The following is a 20,872-nucleotide window of genomic DNA, read 5'->3' as shown; positions in this document are numbered from 1 at the left end:
GATGAACGGTAAATTAGAAACGTGTTGCAAACCTTCAAGAAGCTATGTACAACACGGGATTTGAAATGGGATGGCTGATCAGACAACTGGAGAAAGGCTGAAATGGGCGATAGTCCTTTAGGATGCCCAGTGAAGAGCCCTACTGGGCAAGAGAAAGGATAATGAGAAGGACCTGAAAGAGGGGAGCAGAAAGAGGGTCACAAATTTGGTGGGGGGATGCCCGACTACCAAGATAACAGTGAAGACTTCCGACAAAAGATCAAAAGCGGTCAACTATCACCGCTAAAATTCCACACATGAAGGCGGAGCACTGACAGATTACGGTGGAGAACTCCCCCTAGCTGCTGCAACAGAAGATCATTCCAAAGAGCCAGCAAGATTGGAGGACTGATGGCCATGCTCAAAGCTCTATATACCAAACTCTCAGAACCCAGTTCAGAGCCACAAGGAAGACTTTGGCCCAGTCGTTCCTGATCTTCTTAAGAACTCTGAGCAGGAGCGGCATAGGCGGGAAGGCGTACATTAGGCCTAATCTCCACTCAAGAAAAACAGCGTCTCCAAGCGAGAGCAGCATTGAAAACTGCAGCGTACAGAAATGCTGATATTTGGCGTTCGCTGCAGTGGCGAACAGATCTAACCAATGCTCTCACCACTGTTGAAAGAGACCTTGCACCACCTCTGGAAGGAGATGCTATATTGATCCTATAGGCATCGTCGGCTGAGTTAGTCCGCCCTGGCATTCAGAGAACTCACAGGTATTGAACCACCAAGAAAATACCCTGATGTTGCAGCCTTGTCCAGAGACACAGGGCCTCTAGACAAATAGTCCACTATCCCATCCCACCTTGTTTGTTGCAGTACCACATGACTTTGGTGTTGTCCGGGAACATCTGCACTAGCCTTCCCTTGATGGAGGGCAGAAAGGCTTTTAATGCCAGCTGGATCTTCCAGAGCTCCAGTAAGTTGATGTGGAGCCCAGATTCCGCTAGAGACCAGGGGTCGCTGATCTCCACCTCTCTCAGATGCCCCCTCCTAGGGGTGACACATCTATCACCACTGTCTGATCTGGTTGGAGAAGGAAGAGGAGTCTGCCGCTGACCCAATCACGGTTTGTTTATCATCACTGCAACTTTTTGCAGTTCGCTCAGAGATTTGGACTATAGGAAAGTTCCCCTTTTTGACCTACCAGCTTCAGTGTGTTGGCTTACTAGTGCTGTCCAGCCTGCCACCACAGACATGTTTCTGACCCTCTGCAGGTGTGAGCCCTCTCTCTCATAAGCCAGAAACAATGCCTTCTCCGGAGGAAGGTGTTTACACCTCCTCCAGCCGGATGGCTAGTGAATCTGCATATTAAGGCAAGTGACTTCAAAGCCCCTGCCGCCTTTGGTAAGCGATCCAGTCTTGCCCTAGAACTGGGAGATGCCACACCATGTCCCCAAGGCCCATTTGGCACCAGGACAGGCGGGAAATTAGCTATGATAGGAGGCGTGGTGCACTACCAGGCCAGTCACACCCCTAAGGTCGGCTGCCTGATGTGCCCCAAAAAAGTTGGGTTCCATCCTTTTGATTTTGTTGGAAATAGGAATTCTGAGACAGGGTTATGTCCACTCCCAACAGGAAGTGGTTGTCCTAAGGATGCAGTGATCCCAACGGTAAGTGCTGCATTGGCTACTACCCTTCACTCTCTTTAACACCCCTAAATTGAGTACTTAGATTTGTCTGACTAAAGAAAGTAGAGGACAATGAAGAGCGGAACAAGCAAGAACTGTGGACTGCTGGTGGACTTTGGTGCCAAACCCTACCTGCTCTTGTCCCAACAATCTGGCTCGTCCTGCAGCTGTGCGTCTTTCAAAAGCCTCTGAGTTCCTCCAGCACTTCACCAAGTCATCAGCATCGCCCTTGAAGTGGAGGAGCCTCTCCCCTGCAGCCACAGATCACAATGTCCAGTTGCACTGTTCTGCTGATCACCGGGTCTACTGACGCAGCAGCTGCTCAGTAAGAGGTCACCATGCTCCTAGAAGTTATATCAGTCTACCCAACAAGTGGGAAGACGCCAGGACCAACCAGAGCTGCCCAGCACCAATACCCGGGGTACCAGACCCTGTGCAGCAACCAAAGCTTGTTTAAGTCCAACCCGGACTCCAACGCTGCAAAAACCGAGCAGCTGATGAGAAGTCTCATCGCAGAGGCCAGCACTGAGTGGCCCAGTTGTCCTTATTTGCCCCCTTTGCATATCTAACCAAGACCTTTGATGCCTGGGCACCAGCCAACCAAAACCCTCTGCACCCGAGCTCCCTGCCCCGGGTCCATGACAACCAATGGTGCTCCTCTGCTTCCAGGACCCCCCACCAACCGAGGCCCCCCCCCTTCCCAAAATCGGGACCTTTGGAAATCGTCCCAAGTCCCCCTCTGCAGCCTGTTTCTAGGTGGCCCATCTCTTTGCCTACGGTGTAACGTGCAAGGTTACCAACCCATCCAGCACCTCTGCACCCAGACACTCCAGAGAAGGTAAACTAAAACTGCTGGTGGTAATTTGGACCTTGGTCCCATAGCACCTTACAGCCTGGGTCGAGCATGCATTCAATAGCCATTTGTTGAGATGGGGGTGGGGGAGAGGAAGACTGGCAGCCCTGAGCTCCACAGATGAGCTGCAACCATCACCTTGGTGAACACCCAAGAGGCACGGGTGAGGCCATAAGGAAGCATGGCAAACTGAAAGTGCTTGTGTCCCAACGTGAACCACAGATAGCGCCTGTGGGCAGGCAGTATGAGAATGTGGAGTATGCGTCCTGCAAGTCTTATGCTACCATACAGTCTCCCAGATCCAGGGCAGACAGGACTTGAGCGAGCATTTTAAACTTCTCTTTCTTGAAGAAGTAATTGAGAGAGCACAGGTCTAGGATACGATGAAGGCCTCCTTCCTTCTTGGGCACCAGAAAGTAACAGGAAAAACCACCAAGACCTACTTCTGGCATCAGCACCATCTCTATGGCTCCCTTGGGCAAAACAGTCATCACTTCTAGGTGGAGTAAGGAGAGATGGTCCTCAGTCAGCCAGTTGCAAGTGGGTGGCATGAGTGGAGGGTACAATCTAAAGAACACAGCAGTCTGATGTCTTAGACTTACAGTGGGGCAGGTGAAGGCATACCATCATGGGCACCCAGTGTGAGGCAGGTTAAGAGGGCTAATTAAAGGGGTATGGAGGCTGCGGCTGCTGGAGGAGTGGGTGGACTGGCCAGACCTCTGGCTGACCGACCGGGACTGTGGGTACACAGTCACACAGAGCAGGATGAGAAGCTTGTGCGCCGTGGTGGCTGGGTAAAGAGGGCACTGGAAGTCCATTTCGTGGCCATGAAATGAGAGCGGAGGTTGGCAAAGGGCCATGGAAAGGTCCAAGGACTTGGCTGCTGCCCTGTTGTCCTTGTAGCGATCCAACACACCTTGTCTTTGTAGAAACAGAAGCGGTCAAAGTGCATGTCTATAAGCTATGATTGGACATCCATTGAAAAGCCAGTCGTTCTCAGCCAGGCATGGTGCTGTAAGTCCATCATCGATGAAACTGCTGTAGCGACTCAGAGATATCCAGTCCTCACCTAATGGTGAACTTAGCAGCATCTGACCGGTAAGCAACAGCTTGGGAAAGCATGGCCCAGGTTTCCTCCAGAACCATGGGCAGCACATGGGCAACCAAATCCCATAGCGCATGGGCGCAATGGCCCAAAAGGCACACTGTGTTCAAGGACTGCAGTGCCAGATTGTGGATGAAAACATTTTTTTGCACTATGTGTACAGACTTTTGGATTCCCTTTTTCGGTGGTGCGGTAGGCAATGCGCCAGAACTTGCAGAGAAAGTAGAGGTTTGGACAACCAAGTTCTCTGGAGTAAAGTGTTGCTTGAGGGACTGGGGGTCCCCTGAGGCGGGACGATGGCCGTTAATTGTCTTATTCACATGAGCCCCTGTGCTGGGCAGGACCAAGTACCAAGAAGGGCGTCCATGAGGGCTTCATTAAAGGGGAGAAGTGGTTCTGAAGGGGTAACTCCCAGCTTAAGAACCTCTGTCAAAAAGTTAGTCTTGACTGCCACGGAGGGTGGCCAAGTTCCAGGAACTACTCACCATCATTGCAAATGATGCTCCCTCCTCCGTAGGAGAGAAAGCATGCAGGTCCATTGGTTTCCACCAAGCCCTCACACCAGTTCATGGTGGAATTTAGGGGCTGGCATTCCTCAGCGACCCCTCACACTCCTCCCCAAGTCCTAACCCAAAGGAATAGGGCTCAGGCTCCGGCCTGGAAGGCATGGCTCCAGTCAGCGTCGGACGACGTCCTACGGCTCTGCGTCAGAGGCGAAGATAAGAATGGGGATGGTGCTGCCGAAGAGTTCTAGGAGTATCGGCATCAGGAATGACGCCGGTCCGGACCCATCAGTAGACCCAGGGGCCCAACTGGCGCCGGGGGCGAACACCCGATGGGGAACCAGTAGAGGCGCCTCCAGCATCCACAGGGCCCGACAGTACACCAGAGGGAATGGGCCGCCCTAATAGGAGGTGCATGGCCTCATAATTATCGAAGTTGTGTGGTTGTCACACCTGCTCCTCGAAACTCGGGGAGGTGTGGAGTCGGCAGAGGCTCAACCACCTAGCTAGGCCTCAAATGGTGACACTCCCTCGTCTCATCTGAAGACATCAATGGACGTGGCGAAGTCAAAGACCTAAGGTTCCGCAACTGATCCCTGGATCTTCCCTTCGACCGGGATCGAGATAGTTGTGGATATTGGATTCCACAACCAATCCCTCGACCGTGCTCTTAACCGGTATCAAGACACCGCACGTAGAGCAGCAAGGAGCTTGAGGGACTGCTCCCTCAGGGCCATGGGGTGCATGGCGCTGTAAACAGCGCAGTTTTTCACTTTGGGGTTGCACTCCAGACACTAGAAACAAACTAGGTGCGGGTCCGTCACCGACATCGGTCTGCAACAGACACCGCAGGGTTTGAATCCTTGCCACACCAGGAGAAAAAAAAAAAAAAAAAAAAAAAAAATCGAAAAAGGTCTGTCAAAAATTGACTGAGGGCAGCTCTCTCCAGGTCTGTACTGACCAGCATGGAAAGAAAATAACGGACGTCAGCACGATGGGGTGGCGCCCTAATAGGTACTGAGCACGTAACTTCCAGCACAGATGACCACGCTGCACAAAGCCAAACAACGCCACCTACTGGCACACGGAATACTACTCACAAAAAAATATCTGCATCCAGTCGGACACCAGGAAATAATTCTAAATTAAGGAATCTGCGTCTAGAAATCTATCAGATATCAGCCTTTATCTGGGGTTAAAAAAAATGCCATGCGCTTTCTACAACAACCTTATGCCTGGTGGGGGCTGGAGGTCTTGGGGATGGGCTATCCCAAACTTTCAATTTTACTACTCAACCTCTATGTATAAGGTTTATAAAACTAATCAAATAAATGAATCCCAGAGTGCTATTCATGGAGGCAATACTGGATAAACCTCCACTCATCTTTTTCGGTTCTCTGATCATAAACACCACCTCAAACACATACAACATAAGTGCTTTGGAGCTCTAGGGCAAACCCGACTAGATATTTTCAAGTACATGCAGATACCCAAGTTACATAGATATACAAATGTTAGTGGGCCTTTAGCAGGAAAAATAGATCTACCTAAAAATTCTGTATGGGGAAATATTTAGTTTGTGTATCAACTATTTGAGAAGGTTATGATTAAAACTTTTCAAACCATTCAGGAAGCATTTAATATAACTTTTAGAGAATTGTTTCAATACCTCCAGATAAGGAAACTTCTATTGGGTTAAGGTCAAACAAACATTCCTGAGAAGTGTCCTGGAGCTTTGGATTATTTTCCAAAGTTATACAATACCCATCTCAACCAAGGTCCATTAATAATAACTGGATAACCAGAGATCTTTTGGGAATTTAAATCGGATTACCTTTCCACATGAACCACATAGTGGTCACATTGGTTAATAACAGATTACTCAAGACCAGATTGCTCGCTGTAATAATACAAACAAAGCTTCAATGGAAAAGGCACTCGCAGATCACTAAAATAAGTTCACATTCCACTGTGACTGCAAGTCTTGTCACAAGGAGTGAAGGTGAACAGCACACAATCTCTATGTTGTCCACGTGCATGGAGAAGAAACAATACTGTGTTTTTATTTACCCTAATGACAGTGCAAAAGAACCTGCAAATTTCTCCCTAAGATACAGATTAGATTAATGCGGAATGCCATTCACCAACCCGCAGAAAAAGTCTGCAATACACAGAAATAAAACAAAATATGCATACCTTGCAAACTTGGTTGAAACTGGTTTTCCTGATTCCCAAACATATACTGCTTGATGTTCTTCTGTTGTTCTGTGTTTAAATCAGGCAATGAGTCACTTTGTTCTTCTTTGTGGAGCTGTATTATGTCATCTTTTCATAATAAAAAAATATAATTTGAAAAGGAAAAAAACTTGGAAAACTAATCTGTTTCATGCACAATTAAAATTTGCCTAACAACGTAAAGTTAAGTTTCAATTCTATTAAGGACACGGATGTGAGGATTATGCATTAATTTCTTTCGCTTTAATACATGATTTCCAAACAGCTATTTTAAACATTTCCAAAACTACTTTCGCATGAACATAAGGGAAAATAAAGGGAAAATAAACAAACAGTTAATCAGCATGGAACCCGACAAAGTCGCTAATCTTTGCCTGGATTCCTATTTCTGCATGCAAATCACATCATAAATTCAGTTTCACGAGTCTGGTCTTGATCTACAGTTTCCTGCAAAGACAAGCTGTCAGTAATCGTTTCTGACCATCTTTTGTTCCACATTGCAATCATTTGTTTCGTACAAAAGGCAGGGAATATTTTAAAAGGTGAACAACCAGAAGGATTGAACTGTAATGCTCCCAATGATAAACTACTTACTACTTTACAGGGAGGGTCCTCGTCTGAATTGATCACCGGGTGGGATAACCCTTGCCTTCATGTCCGTCATAGAATTGAAACTTACCTTCACGTTGAGCGGCAAATTTTCATTCCATGTCAGGAATGGAGGAAATAATTATGCCACTTCAAATCTTGCTCACCACCAAATGAGCCACTCCCACCACCGGCTTAAAGCAAAACTCTTGAAGGTGGAGTCTGAGGACCAGTCCACTACGAGCATTAGGACCTCCAACGTGCTCACAGACAGAATGCTTTGGAGGTCATTGCTCCCCTTGCAGTGTGTGCTCCGTACACCTTGGTATATATGCTCTCTTCCTGCATCACCCAACGGTCCCATCGGGCTACTATAGAGGATGAAACTGCCCTGTATGGTTTTCTCAATGCTATGAGAAGCTGCTTTTTTTGCCCGGCGGGTGGCCCTCGAGTCATTTCCTCATTTGTTTGAGGAAGCGCACAACAGACAAATTGGGGGAGTCACTGAACGCTGGGTAAGATATTGTAAGAGTGTTTGACTGAGTAGGTCTACTTACAATAAAGAATACCCTGTATGGGGAAAATATCCCGGCTGAAATGTCCCAGCCACGCATCTCAGACCAATCTACATGAAACGATGCACAGCAGCATCCCTAATTTAGCAAGAGCTCCTTTCTGGATAAAAATCTTTTTAGCTGCCATGGCAGAAGGTGATTCAGGACTAAATTCACATCCCACAGAACTGAGTAACGCAGTTCCAGGGGGAGGGAAAGTCAGATGCCTCTAAGCAGTCAGCAAACAAAGGGTTAATAATAACAATCTTTATTTAGATATGACACAGATATATTTAAAAGAAAATTACAAAATTCACGTTGTATACAGGCTGTTTAAAATTCGATAAAAAGTTACAACACTTCGATAACCATCAGGATCTCCCACATCCTGAAACTCCTGATTCGAGGACATTTTTAAAAGATGCAAAGCAGAATTTTAAAAAGTAATGTGCAAAACGGTTCAATATAATAATCATTTCATTTAATCTTCCCTGAATTTTTTTTAGCAGGGTCTCTTTTGCATAAAGTTGCGATATGCTTGCTGAATACAAGTTATTAACCCTAGGTTTAGGTCTATATTTTCGATATGCTTGCTGAATACAAGTTATTAACCCTAGGTTTAGGTCTATATTTTCGGGGTTCAGAGCAGTAATAATGGCTTGCCTACATGTCCGAACCCCCAGCCTATTCCACTCTGCTTTAAGTTTACCCCTGCGTTCGAAATTAAGAGCTGGACACAGACAAACCACGTGCAACAGAGTTTCAGCTGTCTTGCCACACCCTCTACAAACTAAGTTTTCCACCGTACGTCGCCAGGGGGGTAAGTCATGCAGAAAGCGCCAATCACCCATTCTGATTGCCATGAAAGTACGTTTTAAGTACAATTAATATGTGCAAGACAGGTAAGTGGCAGGGGCTAGCCGTCTATATGAGTTTACAATGGCCCAAGCATGGCTACGTTTGGTAAAATGTGCCTTGTCAATTATAAGGGAACTCATTCTCACGCATTTTTTAATGCCGGTTTTAAAAGCTGACCGACTGGGATTAAGGGCCCATAGATCACTCGCCGACATTTGATGGATGTAGTCCTTAAAGAGGCAGCCAAACGTACCTCCAGGGTTTTTCTGGGTGATTTCTAACCAGACTAAAGATTCTAGTGTACCTAGATCCGCTTGCTTCAGTTTATGGCAGAGGTTTAAATATGTACCAATGTTAGAGGCCTCATAATTTAGAATCCCTAGCTCTAATCTTACCTCAGCTGCGGATGCGGAATACGGCAGATGGAGTACCTTTTTATAAATGTTGGTTGTATGTTTATTTAGGGCAGTGTTCAATTTGCCTCTGGATATCTCTATACCGTATGATAACGTGGGGCCAGTTTTTGCTCTCAGGTCTTCTAAGAGTGGCGAGAGAGTTGGGCTAGAGAGATTTTTCGAGAGCTTCGCTAAAGACACCGCAAGGGTCATTGCTTTGACTGCAATCTCGTTACAATGTTTAATAAGGTTGCCCCTAGAGTCCAAATAGACACCTAGGTACTTATACAAGTAAGCTATAACGAGGTTTGTGTTGTTATTTGACCAACCTCCACCAGTATGCCGTTTCCGGCCAAATGGGACAACTTGTGTTTTCTTTAGATTGACCTCTAGTTGGTTCATGATCGTGTAGCTGTGCAGTTTGTCGAGAAGCCTTTGCAGCCCGACCCTGGTAAGGCTAAAGAGAACCAAGTCATCGGCATATAAAAGGTTACTTAATGACATGCCTCCTACCTTAGGGGAATGACTGTTGGTTTCATCCAATGACTTTGACAAGTCTGCAATAAACAGATTAAAAAGCATGGGGGCCAGCATGCATCCCTGCTTCACACCTCTTGCTGTCGGGATTTTCCGCGAGAGATGCGAGCCGGACTCCAGCTTCACCCGGACACAAGTACTAGAGAGGAGTTGGATGATTGCCTCCAATAGTTTGTCAGGAATCCCCCATTTCCTCAACTTTTCCCATAGAGCAGTTCTCGGGACCCTGTCAAATGCTGCTTTAAAGTCGACAAAGCAACAGAACACTAACCTAGACGTGGAGAGTGCTTTGTCGACAATGGTTGACAGTGCTAGTAGATTGGTCATAGTCCCGGAATTAGCAACAAAACCTGTTTGGTTCATTGGTATCAGATTGTGGTCCTTAGCCCATAGCCTCAGCTCCTCCAAGAGAAGGGCAGTGTAATGCTTCGCCTCAATGTCCAGAAGTGCAATGAGCAATGTAATTGTTGGGAGAAGCACGGGAACCTGATTTATGAATAGGTTGAATTATTGCACCCCGCCATGAGTCCGGAATTGTTGCAGTTCTCAGAGCGAAGTTTAAGAGATTTGTCAACGGTCCTGACCAGAGGGCCATGTCAGATTTAAACAAATTCTGTGGCAGGCCGTTTGGGCCCGGAGCTCCGTCTGATCTAGCTCTTGATACAGCAGTGGCGACCCTTTCCTGTGACATCTGAAGGGCCTCATTGATGGGATATGAGCACTCTGTTAGGTGGCTCTGCATATTAGAATAGTCTGTGTCTTTCTCCTTTGCGGGGCTGCCACCTGTAACTCCGACACATTCTGAAGACCTAAAGTGATCGGTGAGGAAGGATACCCACTCTAATTCTTGAATGTTTGCAGATCCTAAACTCGATGTGCCTGGGTTGGAATGATTGATTAGAGCCCAGACTTTTCGTGAGTTTCGGCTCTTGCTCTCCCACACTAACTTACACCAGAATTGGTTTTCATGCTTCCGTTTGTCTTAAATAGTCGCCAGCCTGACTTTTGGGCTACTTGATACTGTTTTAGGCGATCACTGTTCCCTGGAGCTTTTACCAGTAGCCGCAGGGCATGGTTTCTAGCTTTCTTGAGTAGTTTTGTCTGTTGTGAAAGAACAAATGGACGCGGGAGGAATTTCCTTGGGGGATACTGTTTTGCTGGGAAAAGATTGATCAGGTGTAAGCACAGAGTCGTCCAAGTCGCTATCGGGGAGGCTTCCTGATCCATTCCACCTCTTATGAGCTCCATACTCGCATGAAGGATCTTTGGACTAATGTCCTCACTCCATCTGAGGCGCTTTAGGTTTTGGGAGTATATTCCCCTGCTGGTTAAAGGTGCAGATGTATGCATCACCGGGTTAGTGTTAAAAGATATGTCCTGGGGCCGATGATCACTTTCAGATCGCGGGTGGATGCAAAAACTGACCAGACTGTGGAGCAGAGCTGAATTACAAATAGAGTAATCCAGATAGGATTGTTTATTTCCATTTGTCCACGACCAGTTAGGGGGGTATCACCCTCCGATCTTCCATTTATAACCAGGTAACCTGCGCTATAAAAACACATCACATATAGTTCTCCCAAGCCACAATGGGCTTGGTTTGCCAGTTTGGTTTGTATCGCTGCCTCATTCAATGAGAATAAGAAGGGCCCGTCTGTTTCTGTTAGTTTCCCTTGGAATAAATTGGTATTAAAGTCCCCAGCTACAACACAGTCTGAATCGGGATGTTCCGCGGCTAAGTCACTCATAATTTCCGTAAGTCGTACAAGATGGACTTTTTTGTGCGTGTATTTGGGTTAATATACACGTTTAGGAAAAAAGTGAGCGTTGTTCCCGCCATGTATTTATTTTGACCACAAGCAGCCAGTCTTCATCCAGTTTTAATTGTGTTATTGGGCCTTTTAAGTTAATTGATATGTATATTGACAGGCCTCCTTTTGGGTGACCGTAACGGCTATCCCTAACTGCTGGTTTACATAGGTTGATATAGCCAATAACAGGGCAGCCTTGTGTAGCCCAAGTTTCCTGCAGGGCTATTACTGCGTGTTTGCAAATAAAGGAATGAATGTCTGGGTTCTTAATTTTCTGCTGAAGGCCACTGATGTTCCAAGAACATATTAGAAAGGTGGAATCTACTGGAGGGTTACGCTCCATTGCCGTTGGAGGAACTTGGGACCTTATATTTTCTGGAGGTTTGCGGGTCTGATCCGCAGATTCGGCTCCTTGTGGTCATTCTGATCTTTTTGTTGATAAGATAGCTGGGAGCCAACCCCAGCCTTGGTGAGAATCGGCATTTGAGACCACATGTGTAGTGAGTTTGTTCTGTTTTTCCGGACCTGACGCACTTTTTAAAATCGAATATGGTCTAGGGTAGGACACTGATCTAAGGGTTCCAGTTTTTGTGGGTGGTATTGGCTGATTTAATAATGCTGGAGGGTACCCTGGGATGAAATATGGATAAACTCGAATGCCCCAGTCCCGCAAGATGGCATTGTGATCCAAAAATACTCCTGCCCAGTAGCCTGACTTGAATGATACCAGGGTTACCTCGGACGGTTGTGTGCCTCTTGGTGGAAGAAATTGAATCGATTCTATATCATCCGAAACCAGGCCTTCAAACCCCGGGGAACCATCCACTAGTTTTATTATGTTGGATCTATTGAGGATATCTTGCCGGCCTTTTGATTTATAGTCAGGAGCTAGTATTATAGAAGAATTTTGCAAGTCACTTTTGTTCTCTGTACTACGTGGGCTAAGAGTTGTCTTTTTGAGTTTGAGTAACGGGTCTGCATCTGGTTCCTCTTCCTGTTGGGAGGCCTTCCTCAAGGGCTGGCTGTTATTTGACAAGAAAGTTTTGTGATTGTAGATAGTTTTAGTAAAATTCGATCTATTCATTTGGTTGGCTATCCGAAGTGGGGTTAAAGCAGGCGCTGATTTAGGATCGGCTACAGTCGCTGTGTTCTCGGACAAGCTTGGTTCGTTGATTTTTACCCCTGGCTTTTCTTTGGCTGTACTAGGATCTTCTATCGCTGTTCCCACAGCTATGGTCTCTGATAAGCTCGGTTCATTGATTTTCACCCTTAGTTTTTCTTTAGCAGTGCTAGAATCTTCTGTCACTGTTCCCGTGAGTGACTCAATTGGGTCTGGAGTGCTACCCAGAGTCAATTGAGTGATGGTTGCGGATGAGTGCCCTTTCTGTTGGGTTGCACTGGGATTCACTAAGGGTGATGGTGCATCAGATTCACTTAAAACGTTGTTGTTAGATGCCATTGTAAAGAGAGGAAAGAAATTAGCGTGGGCAGCTGTTGCTTTCGCCCTTGATTTGTTTCTGTATTTGCGCTGGCGTTTACGCTCTCTCTTACTACAGAGTGGCAAAGGAGCTGGCTGCACATCCGAGTTCGAGGTTATCAAGGCTGCTGAGCTGGCCACTGGCTCTGTCTCAATCTGGACTGTGCAAATTGGGCGCCCGCTTGGAGACCGGGTGTTTTTTATCGTTGCTTTAGACCGCTCAGAGCCCGATGTTCTGGCTTGAGGTCGGTCAGGTAGTGACTGCTCATTTAGCTGGTTTGGAGTGGAGACTATTCCCGCACTCAGCCGAGTGCCTTGTGTTGTATTAGTCCAGGGATTAGCTTGTTCTTGAATCGTAATTGGCAATATTTGCGATTGTGAGTGAAAAGTTGTTAATGGATTGCCTCCCTTCAGCAACTTAACTTCATCTATAACGTTTGATAGAAAAGCTGGGAGGGACGAAAGTGAGTAGATGATTGGAGAACAACAACAGACCGACTGAATGAGCTTAGCAGAGGATTGCGCTCCTGTTATTAGGTTATTCAGTTTGTCCAGTTTATTGTCAATGCCTGCTGTGAACAGCGCTAAGGTGTTCAGAAGGTCGACCTGCACATCCAATTTATCCGAATGATAATTTAAAGCATTAACTGTTTGTTGGAAGGTTTGAAGGAGATGAGGCCAGACACCAATTGCTGTGGGCTCCTCTGGGATAGACTTTACATTTGGGATGTGATTTGGAGAATTTTGAGTATTTTTAAAGAAAATGACAAGTCCGCTAAAAACTGGTCGTTTGGAACTGATTTTTTGGGCGACTTTGGTAGTGGTGTCGTTTGTACTGCTGTGGGTGAAAATACAATGTGCTGGGGACTTGACTCATCCGGAAGATCCTTAGGTGTACTTACACTTTGAAGTGTTTGTGCTGGTCGTAAGGTTTCATTACAAGAATGAGTGTTTTGCACGTGGATTTGAGGGAAGATTAGTTGATTGTGGGGAACCGTTATAGGTTCCTTTGATACAGGAAGGTCTTGGCATGACAATAATACTGATGTTTCTGGATTCTGAGCTTGGACTATGAGGGGGATTGAGTTTTGTGAAGGGCTCAGCGGTAGGGTGTACTGCAAACATGCTTCTTGCGTGGACGTAGCTGTAGGTGAGGGATTTTGACCTAATTGTGATTGTAAAAGGTGATTAGATTCGAGGTTTTGATTTACGCTCGTCCCCCCTTGCCGGACTGAGGTTAGGTCATTAAGTGAGGAGCCAAAAATAAAAACTTCCGAAGGTTGAACTGGATTTTTTAAGTTCGTATTCGCCAACAACTGTTGTAGAGATGAAGGTTGTGAAGAAAGCATACTTATTTCGGCCAGTTGATCCGAGGCTCAGAGGCAGGGTACCTCCGGGGACTGAAAATGTGGAAGAGTATTCGACATAGATGGGATTTTTTTTTTTATTTTCCAGTAGGTTTGAAGATTTTAGGGTATTTGATATGCCCGTATTCTTGCCGTATTGACTGAGACTGTAGCTGCCATTGCTTTTTAGCATCAGTGGAAAGGAAACAAGCTTCCCTTTTCTGAATCGTTTTGGCCACCACAAGCGTGGAAGGGTATGCTCAGATGTGAGTCCCTTGCTCACTGCACCATCAGGATTCAAGCAAGCCGGGCCGAAGACGGCTGTAATGCCAGAAACCGGTCCCCGGAAGCTTGTTTCCTTTCCAGTAAAGAATTGGCTTGGTAGTTTGGTCTGCCCTGTTCCCATGATGCATTGGGCCAGGGACAGACTAATTTGCATATAGCCAGGTTCTGAACTGGGATGGTGCAGTGAGCTAAAAAACGGTGATGGATCAAGCCCTGATCTGTTGACTGGGTAGGAGTGTTCTGATTAACTCAGATACTCTGTCCATCACCACCCCCTTTTTGAAATTATTTTGGCCACCATGAGTGTGGAAGGGTATGCTCAGACATGAGACCCTTGCTCACTGCACCATCAGGATTCAAGCAAGCCGGGCCGAAGACGGCTGTAATGCCAGAAACCGGTCCCCGGAAGCTTGTTTCCTTTCCAGTGAAGAATTGGCTTGGTAGTTTGGTCTGCCCTGTTCCCATGATGCACTGGGCCAGGGACAGACTAATTTGCATATAGCCAGGTTCTGAACTGGGATGGTGCAGTGAGCTAAAAAACGGTGATGGATCAAGCCCTGATCTTTTGACTGGGTATGAGTGTTCTGCTTAATTCAGATGCTCTGTCCATCACCACCCCCTTTTCTGAATCGTTTTGGCCACCACAAGCGTGGAAGGGTATGCTCAGATGCGAGTCCCTTGCTCACTGCACCATCAGGATTCCAGCAAGCCGGGCCGAAGACGGCTGTAATGCCAGAAACCGGTCCCCGGAAGCTTGTTTCATTTCCAGTAAAGAATTGGCTTGGTAGTTTGGTCTGCCCTGTTCCCATGATGCACTGGGCCAGGGACAGACTAATTTGCATGTAGCCAGGTTCTGAACTGGGATGGTGCAGTGAGCTAAAAAACGGTGATGGATCAAGCCCTGATCTTTTGACTGGGTATGAGTGTTCTGCTTAATTCAGATGCTCTGTCCATCACCACCCCCTTTTCTGAATCGTTTTGGCCACCACAAGCGTGGAAGGGTTTGCTCAGATGTGAGTCCCTTGCTCACTGCACCATCAGGATTCAAGCAAGCCGGGCCGAAGACGGCTGTAATGCCAGAAACCGGTCCCCGGAAGCTTGTTTCCTTTCCAGTAAAGAATTGGCTTAGTAGTTTGGTCTGCCCTGTTCCCATGATGCACTGGGCCAGGGACAGACTAATTTGCATGTAGCCAGGTTCTGAACTGGGATGGTGCAGTGACCTAAAAAACGGTGATGGATCAAGCCCTGATCTTTTGACTGGGTATGAGTGTTCTGCTTAATTCAGATGCTCTGTCCATCACCACCCCCTTTTCTGAATCAAAAGAAAGAGCAGCATAACATCTGCATTTTAAAATACTCAAAAGAAACCAATAAAATCAAGAACATTAAAAAACACTGGCACATCATTCAAAATGAAAATGACCTCGAATGCATTTCAAAAAATAAAAACATATTTGCATTTCAAAGATCTAAAAATCTCAAAGAACTGTTAACCAAAAAAGCAATCATGAACACACAAGCAACGTACAAAGGCATGCAAAGCTGTGGAAACTGTTTACATTGTCACAATGTCATTAAAAGAAATAATTTTCCACACCCCACAAAAGGTTTTAACATTAAGGTGCAACATAACAGCACTTGCGACACAAAGAATGTAGTCTACGCCATAAAATGCCCATGTGGCAAAATATACGTTGGGATTACAGAAAGGAAAAATCAAGATAAGGTTAACCGAACACAAAAGCAACATCAAAAATCATCAGTAGCCATGCATTGGCTAGGTCACAACGTCGCACAACTGAGATTCACCATATTAGAACAAGTAAAATAGCAACATGGAATTGATCCACACAAGCACCTACTTAAATCTGAATACATTTGAATCAAGAGATTGAATTCTCTGCAACTGACGGGGTTAAATGACCGTATTGAACTTTCTTGTTTCCTATGAAGAAACAATTATGTAAACATGAGTAATTATGCATCTTCCTAAATGTATATATCCTTCTTTCAATGTAATTTAATTTTGTTTTATTTCTGAATAGATGCTCATTACACACATAAAACACTAATCCCAACAAAGTATGATATCCTTTTAAATCATCCAGGCTTATAACTTTATCTAAAGATAAAGTTACTACATGTTAATACACCTTTATTTGCATCCGAAAACGTGACCAGTATACGTCATGCGAGAATACGGAAAACATCTCGTTTTCTTGAATATGGCGTTAAGCAAACAAACTCGCGGCCAGTATCGTTAGACGATAGAGGAACTCCAACGTAGATAATCTTCCAGCTTTCAAACAGTAAACTGAGTGAAATGCGTCTTTGAGGATGCGCTTTAACACATGAAAAATCAGGTTTACCGACAGTATGCATTAAACCTGACGAGCGTCGGGTGAATAAGCAACGAAGGCGCCCGCCAGTGTAACTATTACATGAAATGCCTCAAATAATTTAGATAAAGACGGCTTGGAGAGGTTGATTTATACCGCTTTTTCATATTGCTACCGAACACTTAAAGAAAACCGTACCTTTACTACGCTGACCTTAAACCGGTCTCAGTGGTAATTGAAAACATATGAATACCACCGCCACTAACACGAGAAACAACGGTAACTTGTTCATAAACCTCAGCATGTAGACTTTACGATAAATTAGGTGCCTCATGTATGTAACATCGTTATCAAAAATTTGATGTATATTTATAGGATTCATGCATTAGTATTTAATAATGAGCTCAATATCTGAGGAATGTTTTTTTTTAATAACTTTATTGAAATGCACAATGCTTGTTTGAGATCACTGCATAATGATTGAAACTACATAGGACTGATTGATTTTTGTTTATTTTAGAGACCCCTGATGAAGGGTCCACTACAGTGACCCGAAATGCATTGGGTTTTTGTTTGATTAATGGATTGTGAAAGACAAACGGATTTTGATTCACAAAAAGAAAATAATCATGAATAAATAAGAATAAAATAATGATGAACACTGGACAGAAGCAGTACGTTTATCTTTGAATCAACCTAGTTAAAAGGTGAACAGAGTAATGAAAAGGAACCTGAGCTCCATATAAGAGTGCCCTTATCCTCATGGAATAGGAATTTCCTTAACCGATCTGTATCGCATTATAATTAGGCACTGTGACGAGGTGCAAAGGATACAGCAGCACATATATACATTCAAAAGGCTAATAACTGAATAAACACTGAGTGCGCAGAGAACCCTTTTTGAACCCTCCTACAGGAACATAATTCTGAGGAGCACTGCGCCCAGTTCTGAAGTCGTTTTTTTATAATACAGCCTATTTATTTTGTCACATAAAACTCGCTGACTCTTTCAAGCAAGTGCACTTAGTAGTGCTCCTGAATACCTGATATAGCTAGAGTGATGTTAGAAAAAGGTTATTCCCTCGTTTGGAACTAAGCAGTTTTACCCTCTAATTCACTAAAATATGTGCAAACACGTTATCCCAAAAATACATGCTTCACTAGGTCATTCAGTAAAAGGCTGAAAATGTGATAAGCAAAACCCCGATTTTAAATTTGTGCACACAGCATGTTAAAATTAACGGGTGGGGTGTATTCGTTATAGCATATGGCTACAAACACTTTGTGACAAGATTTTTTTTAACACCTGCATCGAGAGGCAATATCAAGTGGGCAGTTTTTTGATGCTCACGTTAGAAAGTTTAAACGTTTCTCTAGAGCTCATTCTTCAACACACGTCCACTAAACACAAACTGCAGTGCCATTTCTCCATCTCGTTATTTCTTCGCCCCTTCCTCCCTAAATCCACCTAATCCACTACTACCGCTTTAAAAAGTATTTATGAGAACGTTAGATCCAGAAGCAAGTGGTATAACCATTGCCTAGCGGAGGCGAACAGTTGCTGTGGTTTAAGAGACCGCCACACACCCCTAAACATGGCAACCGGCAGATGACGCAGCCCACCCGGCACCCTGGGCTATCTATTTATAGTGCCCGCTCTAATACCCAGGGCAGTTGCCACCGCCACGAGACACATAAACGATACAATATATCATGAAACGGTGGGGGGAAAGACGACATTTGGGGGCACTAAGTGAGGACTTTAGGGCTCTCATCGACTTAAACACTTGCGCAGGGCCCTCCCGTCACGTCCCAGGTGAGACCGTTAACTTTTGAAGACAGGTTAAATTCTACAGGTTGAACGTACCCAGGGACATGTCGATCATCTTCCTGGCTGCGGACTCACCATCGCTCTGCTCCATTACCTCGCCGATACGAGCACTCAGGGAAGAAACCGAAGCGGCTTTCTATCGCACGTCGCTCAATTAGAAATGCACCACTAACTCCGAGACCAAATCGCCCCCAGACACCCTTGTAGCGCATGCGCGTAAAACTCAAGCCAGTTCCTCCCAATGGTTCTCACACCCAGATTACTGCGCGTCATGCACCCTTTCCCCAAACCCCGCCCACCTGTTGAAAAAGATAGTAACAGATTGAACTTGATAGCTAGGCCTATCCTCTGGTGCTAATTCTTTTTTGGGATGTTTAGGGTAGCTGGTGCTTAACCTTTCATCACGTTTTTTCCCCGAAAATGTGCTCTTTTTTCCCAACATCCCGAGAATTCTAAAGGTTACAAGGGCTTCTAGATGCCACTGGAATTAATTGAGAAAACAGGTTAAAATCTAGCTATTTTTTTTGACTGGGGCTGTAGAAGGAGTGGTAGGGAAGCGGGGTGCGGGGGGTTGGATGGGGGGGGGGGGTCTGAAGGTTAAAACAAAAGGGAAATTGCTTTGCAAAAAAGCACATTTTGTCTACGAATTGCATCAGTGAAAGGTTTTCTACAAACACTTTGACCCCCAACCTTTCCTAGACAGTATCAATACACTTTAGAACATTATACCCATGCACACGCTGAAATCATAAAACACAAGATACAATGTAAAATACAATGGTCGTCTTCTGAATTTGGTGTCACTTTATTTTCTAATTTCTCTGGGATTGTGTTCTCAAGCATCCCAGTCTTTCAATCCTAGCCAACACGTGTTTCGTCGCTCACAGGGATGAACCCGTGACTTCTTCAGGGCTATTTCATCGATGTTTGAATCCCTTGGCCCCGGTGATAATTCCAAACCGGAAATGGAGGCTTAAATTACAATTCCCACTTTGGAGGAATAATAGCCCAAATGAAAATCATGCCGGGTCGGAGCACATCGCTATTGTTCCACAAAACTTAGGAGCTTCAGGATACTTCAATGCTTGCATTTGGCTGTTTGTTATGATTTTGATTCCACTAGAACACATAGTCATCTGACTATGTATTAGAGAATTGGGTGGTCTTTCCCTGCCCCAGTGCACTGCACCTGATATCACTTGACCTATAATTATATGCAAACTTCCTTGGAGCGCCACTCACCTATAACCCACCACCCAATATACAGTAAACAAGTATCTATACACTCCCCACCAACATGCAGGCCCGGACTGGCCATAGCGGGCACTGGGCAATCCCCCGGTGTGCCGCACGGGTGGGGGCCCCGGTTTTGGGCCCCTGGGGGCCGTTTTTGTTACAGGGCCGTTTTGCAGCATAGCTGTAAAATCGACCCCCTGTACCAAAATAGGCTGAAAACCCCAAGAGGAGGGTGGGGGGGGGGGGGGGGCGGAGGGCGAGCACTTTGCCAGGGCCGGTTGTGGTTCCCAGTCCGGCCCTGCCAACATGGGCCACAACCCAGCAACAATCACTACATGGGACACTCTCCAAACACAGACCACCGTCACCATCATGAGCTCCATACACTCAGAAGTATCCAGAGACCCCTGACCCCACCCAGTGGCGGCAGCACAAACAAAGGGTGGTGGGAGGGAACGCGAGAGGGGGAGCGGGAGGTGGTCACTCGGGGGGTGTTAGTAAATATTAATACTATATTATTTTTTTAAAGAACTTACTCGAAACCGCCTCCCACGTCGCACCTCCTGTCCTCTTCGTGCTCTCAGCAGCCCCTGGGACAGACTCCCATCCAATCCCCGTTCTGCAGACCAGCGTGGGAATTGGCCTGAATGGGCTGGGAAGGTGCTTCGTTCTGACCAGGGAGTCTGTGGGGTGTCTCCAGTCAGGCTTTTGAATGCAGCCGGGTTGGAATGCAGCCAGGTTGGAGAAACCTAAGTACTCATGTGTGTTTTGGCCGGCATGAGATGGGCAGCCAAACACATATGCACACTTAGGGAGTGCACATAGCACTCCTCCCCCCCCTGCTATGCTTCGGCCTGCCACTCCCTGCACGTGCACACTCAGAGCAGGCAAATGAAAAATACAACAATGATAGAACATCTTTCTATTTTTTATTTGTTGGTTCTGAGCCAAACATGGGGTGATGCTCCTCCACCATGGCAGAGGAGATGCCTCTGCCCCCACCATATGTTCAACAAGGGAATCAAGTCTATCAGCCAGGAGTCACATCCATCCTCAACGCCTCCATCTCCTCTGCATACTTCCCAGCAGCTTGGAAGCACGCAGAGTTCAAACCTCTCCTAAAAAAACGTCTGCAGACCCAAAAGATCTAAAAAACTGCCGAACAATCTCCCTACTCCCCTTTCCAGCCAAAGTCATAGAAAAAACAATAATCGTCCAACTTACCAACTATTTGGAAACCAACAAACTC

At 45.7% G+C, this 20,872-nt stretch overlaps 1 protein-coding gene across 6 annotated transcripts in view; it reads right to left on the bottom strand.

The window, feature by feature from the left end:
- LOC144827727 (UAP56-interacting factor-like) overlaps window positions 1-18,625 on the bottom strand; it is a 523,921-nt gene extending 505,296 nt beyond the window's left edge. For 2 of the 6 annotated variants that reach the window (XM_078685932.1, XM_078685930.1), the window contains exons 1-2: window positions 18,424-18,619; window positions 6,328-6,456 (exon numbers count right to left, since the gene is read on the bottom strand). In XM_078685932.1, coding sequence (XP_078542058.1) covers window positions 6,328-6,456; window positions 18,424-18,478 — 184 coding nt within the window. In that variant the 5' untranslated portion in view covers window positions 18,479-18,619. Of the gene's footprint in view, window positions 1-6,327; window positions 6,457-18,423 lie in introns of all 6 variants that reach the window. The other 4 variants (XM_078685931.1, XM_078685929.1, XM_078685933.1 and 1 more) reach the window with 4 other exon arrangements.
- Window positions 18,626-20,872: the final 2,247 nt, after the last annotated feature.

Source organism: Lissotriton helveticus, chromosome 4_1, assembly GCF_964261635.1.
Source record: "Lissotriton helveticus chromosome 4_1, aLisHel1.1, whole genome shotgun sequence".
Classification (NCBI taxonomy): Eukaryota; Metazoa; Chordata; class Amphibia; order Caudata; family Salamandridae; genus Lissotriton; species Lissotriton helveticus.
Note: the sequence above shows the minus strand (reverse complement) of the source record. Positions and strands in the feature narration are given on the sequence as shown.